The 26,164-nt window shown below is 40.9% G+C and overlaps 1 protein-coding gene across 1 annotated transcript in view; it reads left to right on the top strand.

Annotated features, from left to right (window-relative positions):
* LOC146684456 (plexin-A1-like) overlaps nucleotides 1-26,164 on the top strand; it is a 314,632-nt gene that overhangs the window by 257,157 nt on the left and 31,311 nt on the right. The window contains exons 19-21 of the mRNA XM_085444381.1: nucleotides 3,666-3,809; nucleotides 12,275-12,509; nucleotides 23,488-23,630. Coding sequence (XP_085300507.1) covers nucleotides 3,666-3,809; nucleotides 12,275-12,509; nucleotides 23,488-23,630 — 522 coding nt within the window. The remainder of the gene's footprint in view (nucleotides 1-3,665; nucleotides 3,810-12,274; nucleotides 12,510-23,487; nucleotides 23,631-26,164) is intronic.

A 26,164-nucleotide genomic window follows, 5' to 3' on the forward strand; every position in this document is an offset into this window, starting at 1 on the left:
CCAGGTTGAGACAAAAGGTGCACTCCGTCCTTTTAAATATGGGCTTTAAAGTGTAAGTAAGCTCTATGGAGAGCGCACATACTGTAAAGACACAAAGCAGAATACATTTCTTTAAAGATCAGTGTCACGCCGATGTGCTGTAGCTTTGGCTCGAATGTGCCTTGACTATCTCTTATGTTATCACAGAGAGTGCGCTACGCTGTTTATTTCCATAAAGAGATTGAAAGCGGCGTACCCGCCGTAATTTATTTCTTAAATGATAATTTATTATCAGTGAGCCTCTCAGTAATTGCCAAATCTCCTGCTTGGCTTGTTGGTGAAACTGCCTACCCACTGGAAGCACTGATGAGATGGACAAAAATGCAATTTGGCGAGATGGGATGTGGGGGTAGCGTTCCTCAGATGCGTGCACTGCGCCTGTCACGCAATTAATTTCTCATCTGTAGTGTCGGGTGTGTTTTTACTGAGGTAATGTTAGTGAGACGGAGAGAGAAAGAATAAGGAGGAGAAAGAGAAATAAAAAAATAAACATTCATCTGGTCTTGGTGAGTGCTTCGATGTGTGTGCTTGTGTGATTTTTGAGAGCGTGTCCCTGCATGATGCTTCTTGCCTGTTGTGTTTATGTGTGGCAACAGCTCTGTGTGTGGCTGCAACTCCAGTGCTTGTTTGGCATGAACTCAGCCTGTATGTGGCCAGGAAGCTGTGAGAGCACGTGTGTGTGTGTGTGTTTGCGAGATGGAATGGGATGCATGTTTACAGGGTTGCAGAGCGGGGCTGGGTGGCGGCCTGCAGAGACGATGGGATTGGAAAACGGAGTCTGTCTCTGTGACCCACTGCTAAGCCAGCGGGAGACGCCACAGCTATCTCCTCTCTCACTCCTGTCCTGTGTCTGTCTGACTCACTCGCTCTGTTTTCACGTTCGTTCCTTTTCTTTCTCATTTTCGAGCGCGCCCCTTTCATCTTTTCCTACCTCTCTCGAAATCTCTTTCTCCGCTTGTGCCTTTTCTCACCACATTTCCTATCAGCCTTGTTTTCTTTGTATTCGTCTCTCCCCCTGTATTTTTTTTTTCTTCCATGTTTTCTTGCTGTTAACGGTTCCTTCTTTTCACACCACTAACTGCCTCCTCCTTCCATCCCAGGCAGAGTGTATATCAAATCGCACTAGATATTGAAATGAAAGACTGGAACGGAAATTGACAAATGTTAGAATTTACACACCTTGAGGGTGCAGACTTTGTGTTGAGTACAGGACATAAGAAAAAAAACAATCTGTGTGGGTTTGTATGCCTCCCCAGTAATATTATTTCCTCTAGTATACATACAGTAGGGTTTGCTAAACTTATATCTCACTTATTTCCTGAGTGTTTGGCTTGAAAGTAATGTCCAAGTCCAAGAAAAACAGAATTAGAACTATCAAAAAAAAAAGCGCTGTATCTGGAGTATCTGTTACAAGCACCAACTGATGCTTGGAAACTGCTGCAGTAATCTGTGAGGCCTAAGATATTACTAATGATGAAAAGCCACTGTAACCCTGACCCTGTTTTTTTTTTTTTTTTTTTAGGATAATCAAAGGATTTGGGAGAAAAATGACTGGTTTTATGCAGTAATGTGCAAAGTCACTAAGCCATTCCTTTATTTCTTTGCATTTCGCTTCAAAATAGGAAAAGGTGCAGTGATTTAAGGCAGTATATAAGGCAAAAACAGACTTTTACAATTTTAAGGAAATTGAAAAGTCAACATTTGGTATGAGCACCTTTATTTTTCAACACTGAACTCTGATTGGCAAGCTTTCTAGTCTTCAGGATAGATCTCCAGGCTTCTTGAAGGACATCCAAAGCACTTCTTTGGATGTTGACTTCCTGTTTTTATTGTTCTCTGACAAGATGATCCCACACTTCTTCACTAATGGTGAATTCCGGGCTCTGGGGAGGCCAATCCATGACTCATAGTGTTTTTTTTTCTATCCAAGGATGCTTGTACGGCATGGCAGTGTGTGGGGGGGAATGATTTCAATCCTAAAAAATGAAGCCATTGCCAATCAGACACTTTCCAGATGGCCTCCACCATGTTTTACAGATGGCTGTAGACCCTCACTGTTGTACCTCTGTCCCGATGTCTTCCATACACATTCACAATGATTTGACCCAACTACTACATAAGACCTGTCACCACTGATTTTCAGCCCAGTTCTTGTGTAATTTGATACCTTTCCATACCTCAGCCTTTTCTCTCTGTTTTCCTTCCTTAAGAACAGCCATTCTTCCATTGACACTATGTCTAACGAGGCTTCGGAAAACTGTAAACAGATCAGGTGAAGGGTTTGATGCTTGCCCTTCAGCTGATGGTCCCATGTTGATAGTCCAGTTAATGGTTTTGTGTCAGGTCTTAAGGACATGACTTTCAGATGCTGTTCATCCGTTGCAGACAGCTTTTTAGTTCTGCCACTTATTCTTTTGTCTTCCACTTGACACCTTTCTTCTAATTCTTTAAGGACACACTGAATGACATGTCGAGATATGCCACGTTTTTGGCTAATAGCTCTTTGGGAATTTGTCAGTACAAGAAATACAATTTAATGTCTGTCCGACTGTTATCTTTGGTATATTTCACAGTCTTTGTGCTTTGCAAAAAATGTGTGTGTAACATTTTTTGCTAAGTTGTCTGTTATGTGTAGACAGAACACTGTTTCTTCCTTTGACTAATAGTGACTTTTTTTATGAATAATTCATAGGTAGGTCAGTGTTAAGTGTCTTAAAAATGAAAATGGTCAGATAAAAATGATTGATTGATTGAAAACAGCCAATGTCCAAAGAAAAACTTTGGGGTTGTGAGTTTTTCATAGTAACTTATGTTTATTAGATTTTTTTACCCCTTTCAATAATTGGAACAGCAATTTTAAATACTCAAAAGTCCCATATTAGCACAGCGTTGGGGTTTACTTGTCACTGATGATGAAGCTTCAAAAGGCTTCACATTGTCTGATGACAAAAACAACTATTTGATGATTTAATGATTCAAAATCCCATGAAACTCCCTCAGTCCACAGTTGATTTGTATTGTGAAATTAGAGGCGCCTATTTGACAGAAAATCAAATAGAAATAAAAGCCGAAATATCAACAACCTAACCCTTTATATGTCCCTTGGTAAAATGTTCCTTCACAGCGATAAAGACAAAAGAAACAGCTTCACACGTTTGCTTGATTTCAAGTAATAACGTCAAGAAATCGCAGGACCTAGCTGTCGTTGAAGATGAATGTTTTTTATGACATTGTAAATATTTGACCTTGTATAAGCGTCATGTTGTCAATGGCATTTGTTAGGTGAAGAGTATGGAGAACCACCAGTTTGATCCTTTAAGGGATATTAAATTAGCAAATTTATTGTCACTGACTTTCTTGTCAGTTATGCAGAAACTGGAAGTGATTTTCATCAAAGATGTGAAAATCATATCATTAGCAGAAAAATGTTCTGAACAAGTTCATTGTGAGCCGTCAAGAAAGGGTGGATAAATAAAAGTAATGTAAAAAGAAAAGCTCATGGTTACATTTTTCTCACGTTGGAGTTCAATGAAAGAAAGAAATATTGTCGGGCCTGCAAGTAAAGCGTCCTGACGATGAGCCGAGTGCCTGTCCTTATTACTTTTCTCCCTGTGTGTGTTTTTTAGGGACGTAACCTGATCCCAGCGGCTCCGGGCAACAGTCGCCTGAACTATACGGTGCTGATTGGAGAGACTCCCTGCATCCTCACCCTGTCTGAGAGCCAGCTGCTCTGCGAATGGCCCAACCTCACTGGACAGCACAAAGTCACGGTCAGATCACAGCTCCTGCCTCTTCATCTCTGTCCCCGCCAGGCACGATGACCTGACGCGACTTTGGTTTACTAAATTGCTTGACTTTTCTGTCCTGCATTATCAGCGCCATCGAAGGGGGGTGGTATATAAAAAGGGAAGTTGCTCAATAATATGGGCTGGGACCTTCATGGTAGACTTCTTTCCTAATATAATTACTGGGCCAGCTTTTGGTGTTGCAGGATTCTTTGACAAGAAGCAATTTTTTTTTTTTTAAAAAGGCCAGAAAATATAACAAGCTGTTCCTAGTGTGTCCACGCTGACCCAGTAATTCCTGTTGATGAATATGGAAATATTCTGGTCTGACAATCTCAGCCTGTAATGTCACTCTAACCTTGTTGTTGAGTTGTGTGAATAGCCCCTCGTGTCTTTTCTAAACAGTTTCCTCTGACAGATCCAGGATGTGCTTCAGTGAGCTTGCACAACAAGGCTGCTGTTAAATATGTTACGCTTAATTAACATGTTGATCTTTATTGGCCTTCATATCAGCTACACTGTTGATGGAAACAAAAAAAAAGGTGGTGGAAGTTTACTCTTTTTGTTTTTTAACCCCCCAAGAACCAGAACAGTGATAATCTAAAGCGTCGACCGGCACGCTTTCAGCCACTGCAGTGCTTTTACTCTTGAGTCAGATCCATTAAGTAGTGCTGCTCACAGGGAAGTCGTTCACTTGTTCACATAATGCACTCAACACAACCACGTTGAACCTTTAGACGTGTCTGCAGACGCAAAGCCGTGTTTCTTTCTCTCCGCCGAAGCGTATCCACATCAACAGCTGTGCAAGCATCAGCACTTCTCCGCTGCAGGCGCTGCTGGTTTTAGATTTGAGAGTCCCTCTGTGCCCTTTTTTCCATTTTTCATGTATTTTTTTTATTAGCTTCACTTTACTGTGATGGCATAGACATTTAATAGTACACGGAATATAATGTACCTAACCCACAGTAAATCCACAGCCAGCCAGTCCTCTGCCTACACTCATCTCTAATCAAAGCAACACTCATCTTTCCTGCGCCATACTCCTCATATCTTCGTGGATCCACACTTAGGTGAACAGAGAGCACCGGCTCTGTCACAGGTCTGTTTTTTCAACAGCAGACACTTTGGCCTTTAGCCTTTTACAATGAAGGTTCTCAGTCTATCAGTTGTTTAGTCTCAAAAAACTCCATTAACACTTGAAAAAACTCTGTGATTTCCCAAAGCCAACAAAAAAAGTCTTTATGCTTTTTTTTTATCCAAACATGATAATAACAATTGTCCCAGATCCAAACATGCTAATCAGATTGCCAGGATTATTGTCTACCTGTTGGCTAACTGAATAGTCATCACTGCACTGAAAAAGACTTGAAGTTAATTTCATAGTTTGCTGATTGACAGGTACTGTTAAAACTGCCTTTAAGCAACACTCATCAGCACGGTGTCAGCTTCAGTCATCTTTCTCACTTGAGTTTGCAGGCCTTGCTCAGGAGCTGTGAAAGCTTCACACTTTTTATGTAAAGGAAATTACTAATGCTAAAGTCACACTAGGAAAAACAGTCGCTGGAGATTGCAGCACGATCAAAATTACTGCGACTGTTTGCAATGAAACTGCAGTATCGTTGGCTTCGAAGTAGGGCTGCCACAAACGATTATTTTGATAGTCGACTAGTCACCGATTATTTTTGCAATTAGTCGACTAATCAGATCATGCCTCCATTGGGCGTAAAACGTACAGCTTACTGCACAAGCATGCATCTGCTCTTATATAACTATCATTAGCTTACAGCTTTAAGTGTTTAAGGTATGTGCTAACTAAAAATAAAAACAAGATGATAGTTTATTAAATTTTAATGAAATTTGTAGATTGTTTCGGTGAAGTTTAATAAACTCCTTGCTATCTAAAATATACCGGGACACCGGAGTATATTCTCGAGCATCTCACACTTCTGATAATCAGCTGTCTGCTTGACATTTATTCAGCTGTGTAAAAACTATAATTTTAATCTCAACCAAACCGATTTACTCAGGAACAAATAAAATACTAAAAAAAAGCCAAACAATAACAAGTGACTTATATATCATGTTTAACCTGAGTAGCGAAAGACTGCGGTGGGTGGGTTTGAAAACGATTTGTGGGAGTCCGGTGTTCTCACGGGCTCTAGTGACCTTGCCCCCGGCTAGCTATCGAGCTAGTGGGTAACTGACGTCTCCAAAAACATCAGAGCGCTTCTGAAAATATGTGGTGTCTTGATAAACTGAGCAGATATTTGAGGTTTACACAGCTACATTCTCGCCTGAAAATATGTTAAACGTTTATTTTGTGACCCAGAAAGAATAATAAGAGTAATATTAAAACTAACTAGCTGCCGCCATTGTTGGAAACTGAGCAAGGCTGCGCTATGAATTCTGGGACACAGCTTCTTCTTCTTCTTCAGGGTTTAACGGCAGCTGGCATCCTTGTACATGCAGTGCTGCCATCTTCTGTTTCAGTCCGTTATTACACTCTTAAATCCTGCTACTTATTCCTGCGTCTTTTATGATCTTACAAAGCTTCAAACGACGCGTCGACTATTAAATCAGTCGTCGACGATTTTGATAGTCGACGTAATCGTGACTAGTCGACTAATCGTGTCAGCCCTACTTCGAAGCGACTGTTTCAAAGACAAGGATCAGGTCTGCGACAATGCGCAGTCAATTGCAATTTTCAAATCAGCTTTGGTGCGTCAAGACAATGATAAAACAGCAGTAAGATGAAGTCAGTTTGCAATCACTTTGCAATTTATTGCGGTCAAGTTGCAATCAGTTCCAAATCTGTTGCCAACTACAAAGCTTTTAAGTCAGTCCCCTATTGCAAAGAGATGCATCACAGATGAGTTGCCAACACGTTGGCAACCTTTCTGGTGATTGCAGGCACTCAGAGTCAGACTGGAAATGTTTGAATAGAGGTTACCCTAAACCAGGCAATCTGTGCAATCACCTGTCATCCAAAAGTGGCTGCCCATCGGTTGCAACGGCTTGCAATCAGTTACCGAATGAGTATCCAAGAAGTCATGCTATGAAATATACACGACTGCAGATGGAAATAACAATCGTCCTTTAGTCAGCTCTTCATTGTTCATACTGACACTTCTTCAGCTGTTTCGGTTAGAGCCAGTTTTTACTGCTCTGTCAAGAAGCTAGCACACATTGTTGTACAAAGTAGTTTGGCGACTTCCTGCATGGACTTGCCTTCATTTCTCTGAAATTTATTTATTTATTTTAATAAAGTCTGATGCTCCAGACACATTAAGTTGTCCAAATGCATTGCTTCTTTAATCAGCAGAGCAGTTTTCAGCTGTGCCACCATAATTGAAAAAAATGGTTTTTGAATGCCCAATTAGCTTTTTAAGATGATAAACTCACATTAGATAGCACAGCGCTCCATTAAAACACACAACTGATGACTGCTGATGGACCTCTGTACGTCTATATAGGTATTTTGTGAGTTGCTCGCTGTCTTGGTCAGGTAACTGTCAGTTTGTCATCCTGCTCTGCTGAGCAGCCGAGAGGACTCCTGTTGTCTGAGCATCTGGTATTGGGAGAGGTTTTTTGTGTGACTAGAGGATGCAACAAAAAAACTAAACTAGAAGTGAAATATTAGGTAAGTTATGCAAGTTTGCTACAGTTTATATCCATGACAAGGCTCAGTCTCAGAGCCATGCCGAAAACATAAAAAGTAGTATTAAGAATAGAATTGTTTATCCAGGATGCTGCTGATATGAAGACATTAAGCTTGTCTCTAAGCTCTAATCCAGGAACCTCGTTTGTGTATAAACCTTTCTGATGTGCAAATTTTGGTGCAACAGGAAATCCAAGCAAAAGCAGCTTGTTTTTAAAAGTCACGGTCACGTCTCAAGCCGCAACTGTTTTTTTCTTCTCCACCAACAGCCGTGGTGTGAGTGCTGCTGATGTCACTTTCATTTCGAGTGTTTCGTATTTGCAGAAATAATGATACAGCAGAAAAGCAAGTGTCGGGAAAACTCTGAGAACGCGCCTCCAAGCGCGTCCTGCGGCAGTCATTGGCTTTACTTGTCCAAAGCGTTGAGCTGTCAGCAGACTCCAGACTGAAAGTCCTGATTCACTCTGACTGGAGCAGACTTTCAGAATCACAGCGCAGCTCCCGGAGCATCTGTGTGGAAGAAGGTCAAACGTCAACCAGGCGACGCAGCACTCACTGCGAATATATTTGGATGTTTGTCTGAATATCCCGACAGCGCACCCACTCAGAAGCCCTCCCCTCCTTCCACCCCTTTTTTAAACTTATCACCAATGTCCTTTCACAGTCATTTCACTATATCTTTATGACATTTACTCCCTGCTAGCTACAACCAATATACCTAGAAAGCCACTGACAGCACATCCATGTAATTCAATATGATAGCTCTCAATGGAACCAGTCAGCTCCAAGGTGGATCTCGCTTGGATTTTTCTTTTTCTTTTTTTATCCCTCCTTTTCTCTTTTTTGAACGAAATGTCATGTTGAATCTCGGAGCAATGCGACGTGTTGGCGGGGGTGGTGGAGTTAGTCCTTCGTCTGACAATAGCCGAAGAAAAAATAGAGCTGTCCGTTCCTATCTCTTCTCCCATGCACGCACGCACGTGTGTGTGTGTGAGTGACTACAGTGAGTGGCTTGTTTTTGGTGTGTTTATGTGCGCATCAACCCTTTTCCCCCCTTGTTGTTCTTGTGCGTGCCGCGCAGCGGAATGCTGCAGAGAAGGACACAGCTGTGGCACAATAATGTTCCCCATGTAGAATGACCTACATACAGAGGAACCCAGTCGGTGTCCAGACTTACCGGGCTTGTTGTGTGTTGTCGTGTGCGCGAGTGGGCATACTGTAAGGAAAGTCGTCCGCGTTCGTCAGTGTGTCTTTGTGTGTCCCCTCAGATGCTCATCTGTGTGTTGGCAGCTGTGTGCCTCCCTTGAGTTTTCGAAGAAACTTGTTTGTTGTTTTGGCCTTCAGCTTTCTAAGTTCCTCCCCCAGTCCTTCAGTCTGACAGGAGAATAAAAATAGACAAATGCCTCGCAAATGTGTCACCACCTTAATATTGCTTAAACTGATGCCACATTTGTGTCGTCTGAGGATACGCTCCCTCCTGGTTCATTCTTTTATACATACAAATGACCTCAGATTAGATAACACCAGCTGACGATTGGAAGGGTAACAGAGCAGCCGTTTCTTATGTATTTTTCATGCGTTTTGGATTCAAAGCATGATGTAAAATATATGAGCACATATTTCAGATTAGCTGTCATAGATTCTAAAAAGTCCTTGAAGTGGTGACACACGCACAGAATACTGGCATTCAATGCCGTTTTCCCAAAATAAACATGTGAAGAGTCATTAATATTTAAATTAAGTGTCCTGGAGGATTCAGTTTTATGTTAAGTCGCTGCATAAAATAACAGTTTCAAAGAGTTATGGGAATTTGTTATTGTGGTTAGAGGCCTTCTTCACAGCTGACGTTTGGACTTGTCATACTTGGGAAGCTGGCAATCGGATGCAGGGCTAACACATAGAAACAGACACCAACTAACCTATCCCCACTAACTGCATGTCTTTGGACTGTGAAAGGAAACCAGAGTAGCTGGACAGAACCCACGTAAACACAGGGAGAACATGCAAACTCCATGCAGAGTTGTGAAATTAGAAAAGAAAAGAAAACAGGCTTTGTTTTTGCACAAGAGCAAGGCAGAACCCTGCTCCTATAGCTAATCACAAACACACAGCATTGGCTGTATGGATTACAGATTTTACAGTTTTGCTACAGTTTACTTGCACTACCGTGTTGTGAAGTTACGGTTACAACTGCTGCTCTGACAGTCTAACTCCGGGGTAGTTAAAAATCCCATCTGTGAAGTCGGGGTTGAGTCCAACATTGAGAGTTCAAATCCTAATGTGAGGGGGCGTTCCAGTTGAAAATATTGAGCGGCAACACAAAAATTCCAACTTCCAATTTCAAATAACTGTAGAATTACAGCCTTTACCCATAACATTATGTTGACTTCATTTTGTCCAAGTACCCAAGTAAACTATTAGTTTTGCTCAGTTTTAGTAAGTATGATTACTCGCCCTTGGGTGGGCTCAAGTTAATAATATAGCAATTAACTGTGATAAATCGATGAAAATTGCACACCTTTTGCTGTCTACATACACAGAAATAGACATTAAAGAGAAATTCTCATTAACTGCTTATGTTCAGATTCCAGCCAGAACCTCACATGTTGGCAATCTGTGTTTATTGAGACGACAAATATTTGCATACCTTCACCAATTGGTCTAAGAGTGATTGCGGTCAGATTGCAGTTGAGAGTGTTGCATGCTCAGTTTCGGGATCAACACTTGGTCGCTGCGACTACTTGCAGATGTTCACTGACTAGCCACAAGGAGGTTTGTTTACTCTAGTGCTACTGACCCATAAAAGCAGTGTTTTAAGCTCTAGCGTTATCACTTTTGATTATGTGGAGCACAACTTTAAACTGCTGACTTAAAATACACAAAAAGCAAAATCGCCCCATTGCTACCTAATCGACTTGCATACAGCTGCTAAGAAAATAGGGCCTTATTGTTAGCCTTAGGTGCTGTATAGTCATACCTGTCTTTACAGGTGATAATTTCCAACCATTAAATGCTAAAGTTTATTTATTTATTTATTTTAATCTCACAGCCATGGTAATTGACCGCTAATGGCTAGTAGCGACATGTGAAAACATTGCTATTGCGCAATAAAAATTACATTCACACTCTCCATAGTGCGAGTTTGCTGTGTCCACCAGCTGGTTGCCAATTTAGCTGTCTGCTGTTTGGTGCTGGGCAGGTACATTAGAACTTGGCCACAGAAAAATGAATCCCCATCGTGCAGGAAAGCAGTTATGAGAGCTGCAGGAATCAAAATGTTAAAGAGAATTGGAAACAAGACAATAAATGCTCCATTGAACCAAAAGGGGAATAAATGCACATATGCACTATTAATTGTCTGTGTGTTCATTACTTTGACTAACTCCTGTCACACTGTGGAGCACATTGTTATTATCAAAAAAATTAATTCAGCATTTTTAAATATGTTTAAACTCCTCTCTCTCCCAGGTAACTAATCCCGACTCCTGCTTAAGTTAATTTAGCTCAGTCTCCTTTGCAAACCGATCGTGTCCACACAACTAATTGGGCCGCATAATCTTACACAAAGCCAGTCTAATTGTCTTTACTACTGCACATTTAATTTGTGGGTATTGACTATGCTGCTATTGATACAACAGCTTCTCTATTTTATTTTTTTTAATCACACTTTGATAATGTTAACATGAAAGTGCACTTACAAGAACTTCAAAGTGCATAATCGCACCTCATTTGAATCAGTTATCAACCCCCCTGGTGGATTGCTTGATTTGATGGATTCCAGTCCTGTGTGTGTATATGTATTTTTTTTTTCCAATGAGACACACTGTGCTTATGTAAATGTAGTTAGTCATAAAAGAAAAAGAAATGTTTGACTTCCCATAATTACCATGGTTCCTTGGGGAGGGATTTAAATGCTGGTGATTACTTTGTTTGATTACTTATACTGTGTGTGCGCGTACGCATGCAGTATATAAGTGTGTGGGCCCTGGAAGTGTGTTACGGTTGTTTTATGAGTGGATGTGTGTGACTTTGACACTGCATCGACCTCTACCGCGCTGCTTTAAAAGTCTCGGTGTATATATGCTCTAACCCCTATCAGCTTATTAAAGTTGATGGTGATAAACGAGGACATAAACAACAAAATATCTAACCCAAACATCGAGTCTGCGGATAACGCCGCATTAAAGCAAAGGAGCGAGCTAACTTGTGAGATCTTCATTATCAAAGCCCTCTGAATCTTCTCCCCTAAAGGCAAGAATCGAAAACCTTTCCTACACGAAATGTTCAGAGCAGCGATGGTGATGTAAGCCTCCACAGTAAAAGCCTATCAGAGATCTGACTGTTTAGTCCGAGTACAGAACGGATCAAACTTTAATGATCGTTGTTGAAGAAATTGGGTCAAGCAGCTTCTCTTTCATCAGACCAGCAACTTTTGATCTCTTCAGACCACCTCGTCTATTCTCAAGCCATCTGCTGCTGCAGAAATGACCGCCGGTTGTTTTCTCTCTTTCTCGCTCTCTGTGCTGAGGTGCTACGTGCAAATCCCCAGACTGTGTAGGGGAAAGCAAGTAAGTAGGAATTTCTCAGCTCTTAACAACTGCCTTGGCTCTACCTTTGAGCAATGCGCTAAACACTCGCCTCCAACAGTGCAGCTATTTGGTGGCCGCCAGAAGAACACAGGTTTTACCGAGCAGCTCTCTTGTGAACAAGCATCAATGTGTGGGAGGGAGTTGGGGGCATGGTGATGATTTCTGTTTCTTTCTCTGACCACTTATCACTTGTGTGTGTTCAGATCCGTGCGGGTGGGTTTGAGTACTCTCCCGGGACGCTTCACATCTACTCTGACAGCCTGCTAACGCTTCCCGCCATCATCGGCATCGGAGGGGGTGGCGGCTTGCTGCTGCTGGTCATCATTGCCGTGCTGATAGCCTATAAGAGGAAGTCGAGGGACGCTGACCGCACCCTGAAACGTCTACAGCTTCAAATGGACAACCTGGAGTCCAGAGTGGCCCTGGAGTGTAAAGAAGGTAGGCTGTAGAAGCAGTGTGGATCCAGCTTTTACCCTTGCACTATTGGAAAGTAACAAGACCAAAAAAAAAAGAAAAAAGATGGGGATCTTTCAGCAGAAATAGGATAAAATATAAAATAATCCACTACAGTTAAAAAGGTTTTTAAACTCCAATTTGAATAGAAATCAAATTTTATTACGGTAACTCAATGTGTTTCATCATTTTCAGAATGATAAATGAGTAGTATGATATTTTAGTTATATACAGCTTGCATTTATCTAAAGTGTATCTAATGAAACCTGCCTACATGCTCTCTAAACTTCACAAACGAACATTTCCTACCTTGTTTGTTCAGTAGCTCGAAGCTGTAGTACACAGATGAGATGTTTAATGGGGGTTTAATTTTCTTGCGTGACTACCATGGCTCGCTGGTTTCTCCGTTGGTTGCCTGGAAACTATACAGTGATCATAAAACAGGCAAAGTATACTGGTTAATGTTTTATATGTTACTAGTACTACTATTTAAAGCTAATTTCCTGCTTGTGTATTAGCATGTACAGTGTTTCCCAAACTGCATTTGGGTGAACTGTCCAGTGGTATTAGCAGCTGTCACAAGTATATTTATTGGTTTATTTTAGCTACTTACTTGTTATTATCAATATGTGAGGAAGATGACATCTATGGTCAATCAATGCTCCCTGCTTTCTTAGCTCTTAACTTAGACTCTCTTGTGTCTCCCCTACTGGTTGGATTGCTGGTCAGATTGCTGTTGTGGAGGATTTTATTCACCTACTTACCCAGAGAAGAGTTCATTCCACGGTGTCACATACTCTAATTTCAGCACCTTGGTTGCAGCTAGCTATGCTAGTCCCTTTGTTGCTCTGGATCTAGAGCTGAATACTGAGCTGAAGCAGTATTCTTCCCATATCCTGGAGCAGATGGAGAACTCCAAACTCCCTTTGACTGAAGCGTAGAACAAGGACTATCGTGGGCAGTCTAAAAAGATATTATTGAAGTTAATCTTCAAGCTGTGAGACTCGCTGGAGGTGAAGCTGCAGTTTGATTATTTGTATTTGCAGAGAATTATTACTGCAGAAAATTATCACATTTGCACAATATCTCTAAAACTAGAAACAGTAGCGGTTTTTGATACAGGCGACACGGGCGGTTGCCCGGGGCGGCATCACGGACATCGGCAAAAAATAAATAAATTGCTCGTACTCATGCTGCCCCGACAAGTAGACAAGTAAACAAACAATAAATATAAGAAGAGTAAGAAAATAAATGTACACTTTAGGACCAGGGGTAAAGAGATCAATAACAATTTAAATTTATAATTTACAGTTTGATGATTTAAAGTCTCACACGCAACCTGTCGAAAGGGGAGGGGGGTCGGCTGCTTCCAAATAGAGCGCATTTCATTCATAAAACAGGCTAGGACCGCCACTGACTAGAAACATCCTGTCTCAGAGTAAAGCTATAAATGATAAGAATTATTGAAAATTCTTTATTTATCACTTCTAGGCTGGAATGTTGTAATTCATTATTATCAGGCTATCTTAAATACTCCCTGAAAAGCCTTCAGTTGAATCAAAATGCTGCAGCGAGAGTACAGATGGGGACTAGAAAGAGAGAGCATATTTCTCCCATGTTGGCTTCTCTTCATTGGCTCCCTGTTAAATCCAGAACTGAATTTACAATCCTGCTCCTCATATACAAGGTCTTGAATAATCAGGCCCCATCTTATCTTATTGACCTCGTATTACCATATCGCCCCAATAGAGCACTTTGCTCTCAGATCACTGGCTTACTTATGGGTCCTACAATATTTAAAAGTAGAATGGGAGGCAGAGCTTCAGCTTTGAGCCTGAATTTGAAGGAGAGAGACACCCTCTCTACTTTTAAGATTAGGCTTAAAACGTTTCTTTTTGATGAAGCTTGAATTAAATTATGTAAACCCCTAAACACTGTCACAAAAAGAAACTAAATCAATGGGAGGCGAGAGAGGAATGATTTAGATTTTTTGTCTCCATATTTCTTCCAAGTATATAATAACCCGTTCATCTGGTTAAAGTAGATGGTCGTCACAGACTAGATAAATTACACATTTGCCACTCAAAGCACTTTAGACTTTCTTAATCTTTTTGCACCTGCTCACTGCCTGAGTAAACTTGTTTCAAAGGTCAGCAACTGGCAATGACATCGATCACAGTGTGGGAGTCTGCTGAGCTGAGTGAGTATACAACAACGCTTCCTGAAAATGGCTTTGAAGTTTAATAATAGGAAATGTGCATGCTGAGCAGTGTTAAAGGATATTTCTGCCAGGGTCAAAGCAAGATTGTTATTTTATCTATAGTCATTTATATTTGGTGGTATGACGGTGTTCTGGGAGAGATGAAATATGCCAATAGGAAGCACAGAAGGGCAACAGAAAATGATGATGCAATGTTCAGTATTTTACAGAACAATTAAGCAGAAGCAAATCGTGCTGTATGGATAGCACGAGGTGTTCGGCTCTACTGATACTCAAAGGTGAAACTGTAAACAGCACACAGATGCCTGTCAATTATAGGGAAACCACTGTAAAGCATCTCAGCAAGACGTTGTTCCACCACAAGCCTCACAGCACAGCTCCAGTGCTTCTCGGCAGGAATGGACACCTGTTTTGATAATGATGGTGGTGGAGAGCACAGTCTAACGTGTCAGTCATCTGTCCGTACCTCCGAGTGAAAACACAACTCAACAGCAAGACTGTCAGAAAGACGGAGAGCACACACACGGCTGGAAAGTAGATAGTGTGAGAGGCCTATCTGAGGTCAAGCTAACAAGGGGATTATTTGCAGAGGAGTGAGAAAATATTGTGAGTGAGAAACCGACACAAAGAAACTGGGTTAAAAGAGCGAGAGTCAGCAGCAGAGTGTGGATGACTGATGTGTGGACAATCCAGGTGTTTACACTCAATATAATAACACGGGCACACGCAGCCACGCTACAGAGTAATGATACGATTACACTGCGGTCATGACACAAAGTCGCAACACCTGCCAGGGAGCAGCTGTCAAACAAAACTACACGAGTGTTGTTTTTCAAAGTGCAACATTCTCAGGCCGATCGTTGCACGCGCAATCCTGACTGCGGTGACATTTCCAGGTACGTGTTTCTTCCTTGTCGCGTCGCCTCAGTTTAAGATGTTGTCATTTGTGTTTTTCACGAAACACGACTGGAGAAAGTTCCGCTATTTACAACAGTAGGCCGACAGGCGAGCGTTGAAGTCAACGGGAAGTCAACAGCGCTTGGTTTTCCTAGGAAGTGAAGCATGGCCTCGTTCCCACCCACCCTGAAAGCACCCCGCCCCGCCTGCTGCACTCCCAGCTGGCCTATAGAGGCAAGACAGCGCACATGGGCGGAGGAGCAGATGAAGTGGGCGGTCGGCTATCCCTGTGATTGCAAAAGGAAGTGTGTATGTGTGAGGCAGGGTTCTAACAGTCTTTAGGGGGGGACAGGACGTTTTGGATCAGTCATCTGTAAGAGGTGGATATCACACTGTACACAGCTATAGTGTACTGTATTAGCCATCATGCATACACACATTACAAACCCAACTGCTGACCGGGAAGCATCACTTCTATGGGTTAAAAGACCTGTTAAAGAGTCCCGTATAAAGTATATAGGCAAGAAAATGCAAATGAACTTTCAAACCAATTCATGGTAAGGCATTGTTTACATGCTCCTTTGAGCACACTCAATGCTGTGGCATTTTTACACTTCACTTCCCAGACTTTGTGTTGACTGGGATCTTTTGTGTGTGTTTCTGTGTGTGTGTGTTTACTTATCAGAAACACATGAGCATTTTCCCAGGAAAGACATAGACAGACAGTCCTAACTGAAAGCTTTATCAAAAAGGAACGTTTTAAGCCTAATGTTAAAAGTAGAGAGGGTGTTTGTCTCTTGAAGTCAAACTGGGAGTTGGTCCACAGAAGAGGGGCCTGAAAGCTGAAGGCTGAACCTCCCATTCTACTTTTAAATACGCTAGAAACCACAAGTAAGTCTGAGAGCAAAGTGCTCTGCTTGAGTGATACGACTGCTATGAGTGTTACTATAAGATAAAATGGGGCCTGATTATTTAAGACATCTTATATGAGGAGGGGGTTAAATTTATTCTAACAGGGACCATATGAAAAGAAGCTAAGATGGGAGAAATATGCTGTGTCTGTCTAGTCCCTGTCAGTAATCTTGCAACAGCATTTTGAGCATTTCTGAAGGGAGTTTTTAGGACAACCTGATAATAACGGATTACAATAATTACTGTAATTATAATTACAGAGTGTTTGTTTCTGAAATCCAAACTGGAAGCTGGTTCCACAGAAGAGGGGCCTGAAAGCTGAAGGCTCTGCCTCCCATTCTACTTTTAAATACCCTAGGAACCACAAGTAAGCTACTAGTCGGACAGCGAAGTGCTCCATTACCATCAGTCCTTCTTTTTTAAGTTTTGCATAATGGAGTAGGCGTGTTTTGGCTCCAATGGATAGCTCTATTTGGACGACACTACAGCTGCCTTTCGTGTTGTAGATAGAGATCATAATATATTGAAATATTAGTGTGATGTTGGTAAACAAAAATATTCTCTCCATTTTTCTCATCACATTATATCAAGTGAAACATCCTGAATACTCTCTTTGGCATAAAGCCCTCATTTATTGTCAGCTGCAGTAAACATTGTCTTCTTGCAGAAAAAAATACACTTTTAGATGCAACAGAGCAGAAAATTGGAACTGAGCTACATTTTTTATATAGATATAAAATATCAGATTATTTGAACACCATACCCTGCAGTCACAAAATCTCACAACACATTTAATAATAATAATTATAATAAAACAGCACAAATCAAAAAGCTATATTTTAGGTTGTCAGAATTTTACCTGTGGTTAAGTTAGTTCAGTCGGGACCACTAAAGTCAAAAGGAGATTAATATTTCTGCCTGCATTAATTTAGATTTGGCAGCATGGCTCTGTTTACGGACCTTCTCAACCTTCCAAATGTGCATATGTGGAAAACATAAACCAGAGAGAGCAGCAGGTAGACTCAGCACAGAGGACAGGAGGCATCAAAAACAAGATGTACTCACTGGCCAGGTCAGATACCCCTTTTTCCTTTTCTCAGAATAGCTTCAATTCTTTATTCAGCAAGATGCTAGATCATTCTGCAGAGATTTTGGTCCATAGTGACATGAAAGCATCATGCATTTATGTAGCCGATTTATTGGCTACACATCCATAATGCAAATTTCCACATAATCCCAAAGATGCTCTGTTAAATTGAGGTCTGCTGGAGTGTGCAAACCATTTGGGTACACTGAACTTATTACCATGTTCAAGAAATCATCTTGAGATAATTTGGGCTTTGAAAAAAAATGTGTTATCCTCTTGGAAGCAATCATCAAACAATGGGTACACTGTGCTCATAAGGAGATGGACATGGTCAGCAGCAGCAGAAACCATCCCCAGCACCTTTACACCACTAATACCATCCTGAACCAATGATACCAGATCATCATGGATCCATGGGTCAACAAGCTGTCTTGACCGTGAATGCACTCCCAAATGCAAGTTGCTGCCATGTGATTAGCTGATTATATCTTTGCTTTAATGAGCAGTTCAGCAAGTGTACCTAATCAAGTGGACAGTGAGTGTATATGACATTAGGTCAGAGAGGATGAAGTGGGGCGCTGGGGTGGATGTTGCAGATGGGCTGCATCTGTGGTCATTGCTCAAGAATCTTAAAAAGCGCTCTAGATGAGATTTGCTGATTTGATTTCTGGAAGTCATCAGCTGATGGCAGGTTGCCATTTAGGTTTGATGATCTGGTGGGAATACAGCTGAGCTAGACTTTGTGGCCTCTCTGAACAAATGCTGCACTTTAATTTTCATCAGTGAAAACCAACAAAAAAAGTTTCTAAATTATCCTCGATACTGATTTACAAAAAAATTCCAATCCAACAATCAGAGTCGGGATATTTCTATTAGCAACACTGACATTTTGTCTCTTGTGCTACTTGTGCTTGTCGTATAACACACATTTTAGCGTGTAAAGGATGAGCATTTCACAAGAAATAAACACACTGCACAGTACAGGCTGATGGGTCCGTCATAGTTCAAGAGCCGTTCATGGCCATGGCTGCAGCCGAGGAAAGGTTATGGCCCTGCTTTGAACTGCGCTCGAGGTTTTGTTATGTCTTGTTTTATATCAGCTGATCAGGAGGATATTTTTTGAAAGCGTATTTTTGCTAGGGCTGCCTGCTAAGATGCTTTTAAACAGATTTACCCTTTGGCCAGTAAATAAGAGCCTGATTAATAGATAGAAGAGAGAAGAAGTGGAGTGGAAAATGAAGTGAGGACTTGAAAGAAAACCTACATCTAATTTGTGTCTCCTTGACTATTTTTCAAGCCATTTTCCTTCCCTGTCTTCTTGTCATTCTCTCCTTTGCCTTTATCTTTCATGCTGTGTCTCCCGTGCTGCCTTTTTTTGTCTTTTACCCTTATTCCCAATTACTTATACCCTCAATCCAATGTCTGCTTTCCATTCTCAGTTCTTTACTGCCTGATCTTTCTTCGTCTTTCCCTTTCTTTCCTTCATCTTCTCTGCTTCCTCTCTTCTCTATTTCTCTTGTGGACCAAACAGTCCAATAACAGCTGGGGGAAATTATGCATGAAAACTCATCCGTTGCTCTCTTAATAATTATCCACTCATGCAATTAATTGACTTTCCTTTCCAGGAACTTTGTTTTCTGTCTCCTGTTTCTGCTTTTCTCTCTCCCCAAGCAGGATTTCCATTTGAGATTCATTGTTTTTGGGCCTTTTTTCTGGATAAGTAAAGGCTGACATTGTCAGGACCACGACTCCAAGAAATGGATTTGGTTAACTAGGTTTTTAGCCCTGTCTGCAAGTTAAATATATAGTTTAGTGTTATCTTCAGATCTATGTATACCTGAATGCACTTAGTTACACATAGAATCATGCCGTTATTTTATGCTTTCTCACCCACACATAATAACGTGCCCTTTATTGAATATAACTAAATTGCTGATTGTGTCTGTGTCTTATCATGACTTAGTGTCTGTATATTCTTGTGATTCTGCATTTTGGTCCTCATTTACTTCCTTTGCAAGCATCGTTTTTTTTTAAATCATTGCTGACCTTAATTCTCAATCCAGATGTCTAGCTCTTTTTCTAAGGTTGAGACGTTTTACCTGAAATCTCTGCAGTGGTTGTGCTTTCTGAAATGCTTTCCCTTCTTTGCCTCTGACAGGCACCTCATCTGACCCATATATAGATATCTATAGTACAGAATCATCTGTGTGACTATCCTTACACTCAGTGTTTTTTGATCACTGTTATGACTCTATCAGTTAGACTGTTACACGTGTATAGTTAGTCAGATTTTTTACCCTAGAACACTAATGGGAGTTTTGTAACACTATCCTTACACGTGGGTGAAAATCACCTGATATTAGTGTTCTTGATTAAAAGATAAAAGGACTTTCATCCATTGGCTAGGGCCAATATTTCACTTGCTACCAAACTACAGGTTAAGTTTAGTAGAAGATCCTGCTATAGGTTAAAATATACACTTTTACAACAGTTTTCATGAATATAACTCACAAACATCAATTTTATGATTGTTCACTTTTACAATAGTCTTACTAATGGCTACTCGCTGTGCTTCAGCAGCAACGTGATAATAAAATATTGTTTTCTTTCAAATACATACACATACATCAATACATATCCATGTAATCATGGATGCTAACATTGATAGTATATGCACATTTGGTGGTACAGTGGGGCAAAAAAGTATTTAGTCAGCCACCGATTGTGCAAGTTCCCCCACTTAAAATGATGACAGAGGTCAGTAATTTGCACCAGAGGTACACTTCAACTGTGAGAGACAGAATGTGAAAAAAAAATCCATGAATCCACATGGTAGGATTTGTAAAGAATTTATTCGTAAATCAGGGTGGAAAATAAGTATTTGGTCAATAACAAAAATACAACTCAATACTTTGTAACATAACCTTTGTTGGCAATAACAGACCTCAAACGTTTACTATAGGTCTTTACCAGGTTTGCACACACAGTAGCTGGTATTTTGGCCCATTCCTCCATGCAGATCTTCTCGAGAGCAGTGATGTTTTGGGGCTGTCGCCGAGCAACACGGACTTTCAACTCCCGCCACAGATTTTCTATGGGGTTGAGGTCTGGAGACTGGCTAGGCCACTCCAGGACTTTCAAATGCTTCTTGCTTCTACACTCCTTTGTTGCCCGGGCGGTGTGTTTTGGATCATTGTCATGTTGGAAGACCCAGCCTCGTTTCATCTTCAAAGTTCTCACTGATGGAAGGAGGTTTTGGCTCAAAATCTCACGATACATGGCCCCATTCATTCTGTCCTTAACACGGATCAGTCGTCCTGTCCCCTTGGCAGAAAAACAGCCCCATAGCATGATGTTTCCACCCCCATGCTTCACAGTAGGTATGGTGTTCTTGGGATGCAACTCAGTATTCTTCTTCCTCCAAACACGACGAGTTGAGTTTATACCAAAAAGTTCTACTTTGGTTTCATCTGACCACATGACATTCTCCCAATCCTCTGCTGTATCATCCATGTGCTCTCTGGCAAACTTCAGACGGGCCTGGACATGCACTGGCTTCAGCAGCGGAACACGTCTGGCACTGCGGGATTTGATTCCCTGCCGTTGTAGTGTGTTACTGATGGTGACCTTTGTTACTTTGGTCCCAGCTCTCTGCAGGTCATTCACCAGGTCCCCCCGTGTGGTTCTGGGATCTTTGCTCACCGTTCTCATGATCATTTTGACCCCACGGGATGAGATCTTGCGTGGAGCCCCAGATCGAGGGAGATTATCAGTGGTCTTGTATGTCTTCCATTTTCTGATGATTGCTCCCACAGTTGATTTTTTCACACCAAGCTGCTTGCCTATTGTAGATTCACTCTTCCCAGTCTGGTGCAGGTCTACAATACTTTTCCTGGTGTCCTTCGAAAGCTCTTTGGTCTTGGCCATGGCGGAGTTTGGAGTCTGACTGTTTGAGGCTGTGGACAGGTGTCTTTTATACAGATGATGAGTTCAAACAGGTGCCATTCATACAGGTAACGAGTGGGGGACAGAAAAGCTTCTTACAGAAGACGTTACAGGTCTGTGAGAGCCAGAGATTTTCCATGTTTGAGGTGACCAAATACTTATTTTCCACCCTAATTTATGAATAAATTCTTTACAAATCCTACCATGTGGATTCATGGATTTTTTTTTTCACATTCTGTCTCTCACAGTTGAAGTGTACCTCTGGTGCAAATTACTGACCTCTGTCATCATTTTAAGTGGGGGAACTTGCACAATCGGTGGCTGACTAAATACTTTTTTGCCCCACTGTATAAAGTATGAGGCTTATAGTCTTGGTGGCATTACTGTTGAACAGCTCTAGCTCCTAAGTTGTTTCAAGCCAGAACCAATTAGCCACTGAAAAGTACATTTTAAGCATAAATTCCGACTATGAATTTTACACTGTTCATTCAAAACATGTATTTGTGCTGTCTGAAATCCTTGGGCCTGTCTCAATATGCGTACTTGTGTGTACTTGGTACAGCTAAATATCCCAGAATGCATTTCGTTCAAAACCCAAACGCGGCAATGGCAGAGGAGCGCGGCTAAAACCTTTTAAATATTACTCTTTCTCTGTCACAAAATAAACTTTTAAGTTATTTTCAAGCGAGAATGTAGCTGTGTAAGCTTCAAATATCTGCTCGATTTATCAAGATATCATATATTTCCAAACGTCTGTTACCCACCAGCTCCATAGCTAGGGAGGTCGAGGATCACTAGAGCCAGCGAGAGTAGCGGACTCCCGGTACATCGTTTCGAACACACACACACACACACACACACACACACACACACACACACACACACACACACACACACACACATGCCCGCAGTCTTTCACTACTCAGGTTAAACATGATATATAAGTCTCTTAGATAACTTCGAAATGTTAATTTTTGGTTTATTTCAGTGTTTTATTTGTTCCTGAGTAAATGGGTTTGGCTGAGTTGTAATTCAATTCAGAAGGAAACATTTTCACCGGGAACAAAAACAGCATGTTAATACGTGGAGATTCTGGAGGCTGCTTCAAAATGATCAGATTATATTTTAAATATTTGTTCAGTTCTCCTCCAAACCCCAGCAGCTGTCCGTTGTAACTTTTGAGTGTCTACTAAAGTAAAAATAAAAGCGTTCTAATTTCTCACCTGCTTATTTTTATTAAGGTATACATGTACACTACTTTTATTAATAGGGTAAATCGGTTTGGCGGAGATTAAAGTTAAGCTTCATAACATATTAATCACACTTAAATTAAGAAGGGACGGCAGTAAAAACTCCGGACCTGTGACATCGTCAAGTACGCTGGTGTTCCAATTGTACAAATTGCGAGTCCATACTCGCGTTCTCAGCAAGTCCGGACTCGCCGAGAATGCGAGTAAGGACTCGCGTACTTGAGAAATGAGAAAGGGCCCTTGTCTCCTTACAGTGAAATCTAATTTACATTCTCCCACTGGATATTTAAATAAACCTGTAGCAACATAGGTAAAAAGGTTATGCTATGTCCTTCAATCGAGGAAGCTAGCTTATTGATTGATAAAAAGTCAACCTTTTCACTTCCACAATGTTTGCTTTTACATTGCAAAATTATATTTACAAAAGCTTGGGTTTATTTCACTCATTGTGGTAGTTACCATGAAATGAAGTGATCTTATTGTAAATTTCACCAGCTAAAGTGTTAGTATGAGTGATCAATTAAGACTAGCTACAGAGACAGATCATTTGTTGTTCTGCTAACTGGGCAACTTAACACATGATGAAACATCAAGGCAGTGCTACTGTTCGGTCATACAGATAATAACCAATTATCTCTTCTCCATCGATAGCTTTCGCTGAGCTACAGACAGACATCCATGAACTAACCCAGGAGCTGGATGGAGCTGGGATTCCCTTCCTAGACTATCGGACCTATGCAATGAGAGTTCTTTTCCCTGGGATTGAGGACCATCCTGTGCTCAAGGAGATGGAGGTACGGGTCAGTACACCACCGACCAAACTTGAGACTGAAACAAACTAACAATGTATAATCAGCTACAGTAGAGGCTTTACTAACAAACTAACACCAAACATGGATACATACAGCTGCTGCTTTACTTAAAGTAGTTCACCTAGTTTGACAAAAGTTTGCCATAGAAGTATTCTGAAAGTTCTGTTTATCGGTATTAAAACTGTCCCACTAGCTTTACTGCTGGAAACTTATGTAGCATTATCCCATGACACGTTTCATCAAAGGAAGGACTCTTAAAAAGCCTGAGATGTGACAAGAACTCCAGATGCTGAACACCTTAAAGCAATGACATAACCTATATTTTACCTACTTCGTCTTAATGTATTCAGCTTGTCTCAATGAATGTGAGACATAGTATCATCATTAGTCGGATCTCAAGGGACAGAAACTCACCTTATTCTTTTGATGTAGATAAAAAGAGTTATACAGTAAGTATTGCTTTGAATTGACTGAAAAAGAATGTTATGTAAGAGATGTTAAAAAAGATGCAGGAAAGGCAAAGGGGAACAAAGCAAAAAGAAAATTAGATTCACAGTTCCTAGGATTGTTGGTGGCATTATAAATCACTGTAAAGTTATTAAATGAACCAGTATATGCAAACTCCTTGCCAGCACAGCCAAATTTAAATAGTGAACCTGATTTATAAAGACGTCTTACCGCTGAGACCAAGGGAAGGAGAATTAATAGTATGTCAACATAAACTACTCCCCTCCAAAACTAAAAACCAGAGAGCCAAGTTTGCAATCAGCAGTATCATTAAGATGTAGAATCTGGTGCTGCTCCATTGGCTTTGATTGGAGCGCTGACTTTTTGGAGTCGAAGAGTAATTTGTTTGACCTTTTACAGCTTAATTTAATCGCTCTAATCCAGAACGTTGATTCATATTGTTAGAAATAAAATCCCCCTGGGTGGTGTCATAGCTGCCATTGGTATCTCTTTTTTTATTCCTTTCTGTGATTCACCCCGAGTTATTTTTGAAAGGCAACAATTTTGGCTATGAGCACAGACTATCAATCTGTATTTACAAACTACAGATAATGTTAAATCTGAACGAACAGAGTCCTTAGAGCATCTAGAACAGCAGGAATGTAGTAGTGGGAAATGTACTTTCTTTCTTTTGTTTCCTTCTTTGCTTTCCCTTTGTGTTTCTTTAACAAGACAGTTTAACAAATCTAAATTAGTTCCAAGTCAGAAATTTAATTAGGTTGAAAATCATTTTCTTTTGTCCCAGTGTTATTTGTATTGAAAGAGCAGCCTAACATAGATGTTGATTAAATATATATATATATATATATATATATATATGTGTGTGTGTGTGTGTGTGTGTGTGTGTGTGTGTGTCTGTATATATATGATTTGAATATATGAAATTTGGTTCAATTTAGGCTTAACAGAGCATTTTATTAAGACACAGCAATGTGTTTCATTATGCCCATGATGGAATTAACAGCCGCTAACTGTTATAATCTCTGGCAGTGAGGTTAGATGAGAGATTTATCTTCATCAGAGCTTAATAAATCCAGGTATTTTGAGGGAAGCAAACCAGATCCAAAATGGAATCAGTTATTGGAACCGAGCCGCTATACAGATTGCAATTTCTGAAAACCCACTTTGCTACTATAAGGGCTAATATTCCAGTGTTTCTATTTTTCACTCATGGACTCTCCAGATCTGGAAGTGAGGCCATGCCAAAACCTGCATTCTTTCTTGTGATTTTCTTTCTCACATTTCTAAATTATAGTGAACATATTGATTGACAAGTTCCTGCCATAGGAGTGTGTAGAGTCCTTTGTTTTCTATATGAGAGCCACTCCTCCCATCGCAATACACCTTGATGACAAAAGTGCTCAGCTTGAGGCTTCTCGCCAACATTTCACCGTAGACCACAGTATAAAAGATGGACAGTGACATCATCTGCTGTTTTCTGAAGTTCCGTTAGGAAGCTTCAAGATGAGCATTTCTGCCGTTGAAGATAGGCAGGTCTGACTGTGAATCGACTTGCTGATTAACTAATGACTTTTCAGTCACAAGTCATTAGACCATGGATAATCCTCCATTTTTATATTTTTTTTAATTTTAACATGTCTCAAAAGTTAGTCCATAAACTCATCAGGAAAGCATTTACCAACATTGTAATCTCTTAATCTGAAGGTTGCCGGTTCGAGCCCCAGCTCCGACGGTCTCGGTTGTTGTGTCCTTGGGCAAGACACTTCACCCGTTGCCTACCGGTGGTGGTCAGAGGGCCCGGTGGCGCCAGTGTCCGGCAGCCTCGCCTCTGTCAGTGCGCCCCAGGGTGGCTGTGGCTACAATGTAGCTTGCCATCACCAGTGTGTGAATATGTGTGTGAATGGGTGGATGACTGGATGTGTAAAGCGCTTTGGGGTCCTTAAGGACTAGTAAAGCGCTATATAAATACAGGCCATTTACCATTTACCATTAAGGCAGAGGGCTGTGATCCCATGGACCTCTATAGCAGTGTTTCTCAACCTTTTGGA

The sequence above is a fragment of the Copadichromis virginalis genome, linkage group LG20, assembly GCF_057382275.1.
Source record: "Copadichromis virginalis isolate Kocher_CV1m ecotype Utaka linkage group LG20, C_Virginalis_male_GT1.1, whole genome shotgun sequence".
NCBI lineage: Eukaryota > Metazoa > Chordata > Actinopteri > Cichliformes > Cichlidae > Copadichromis > Copadichromis virginalis.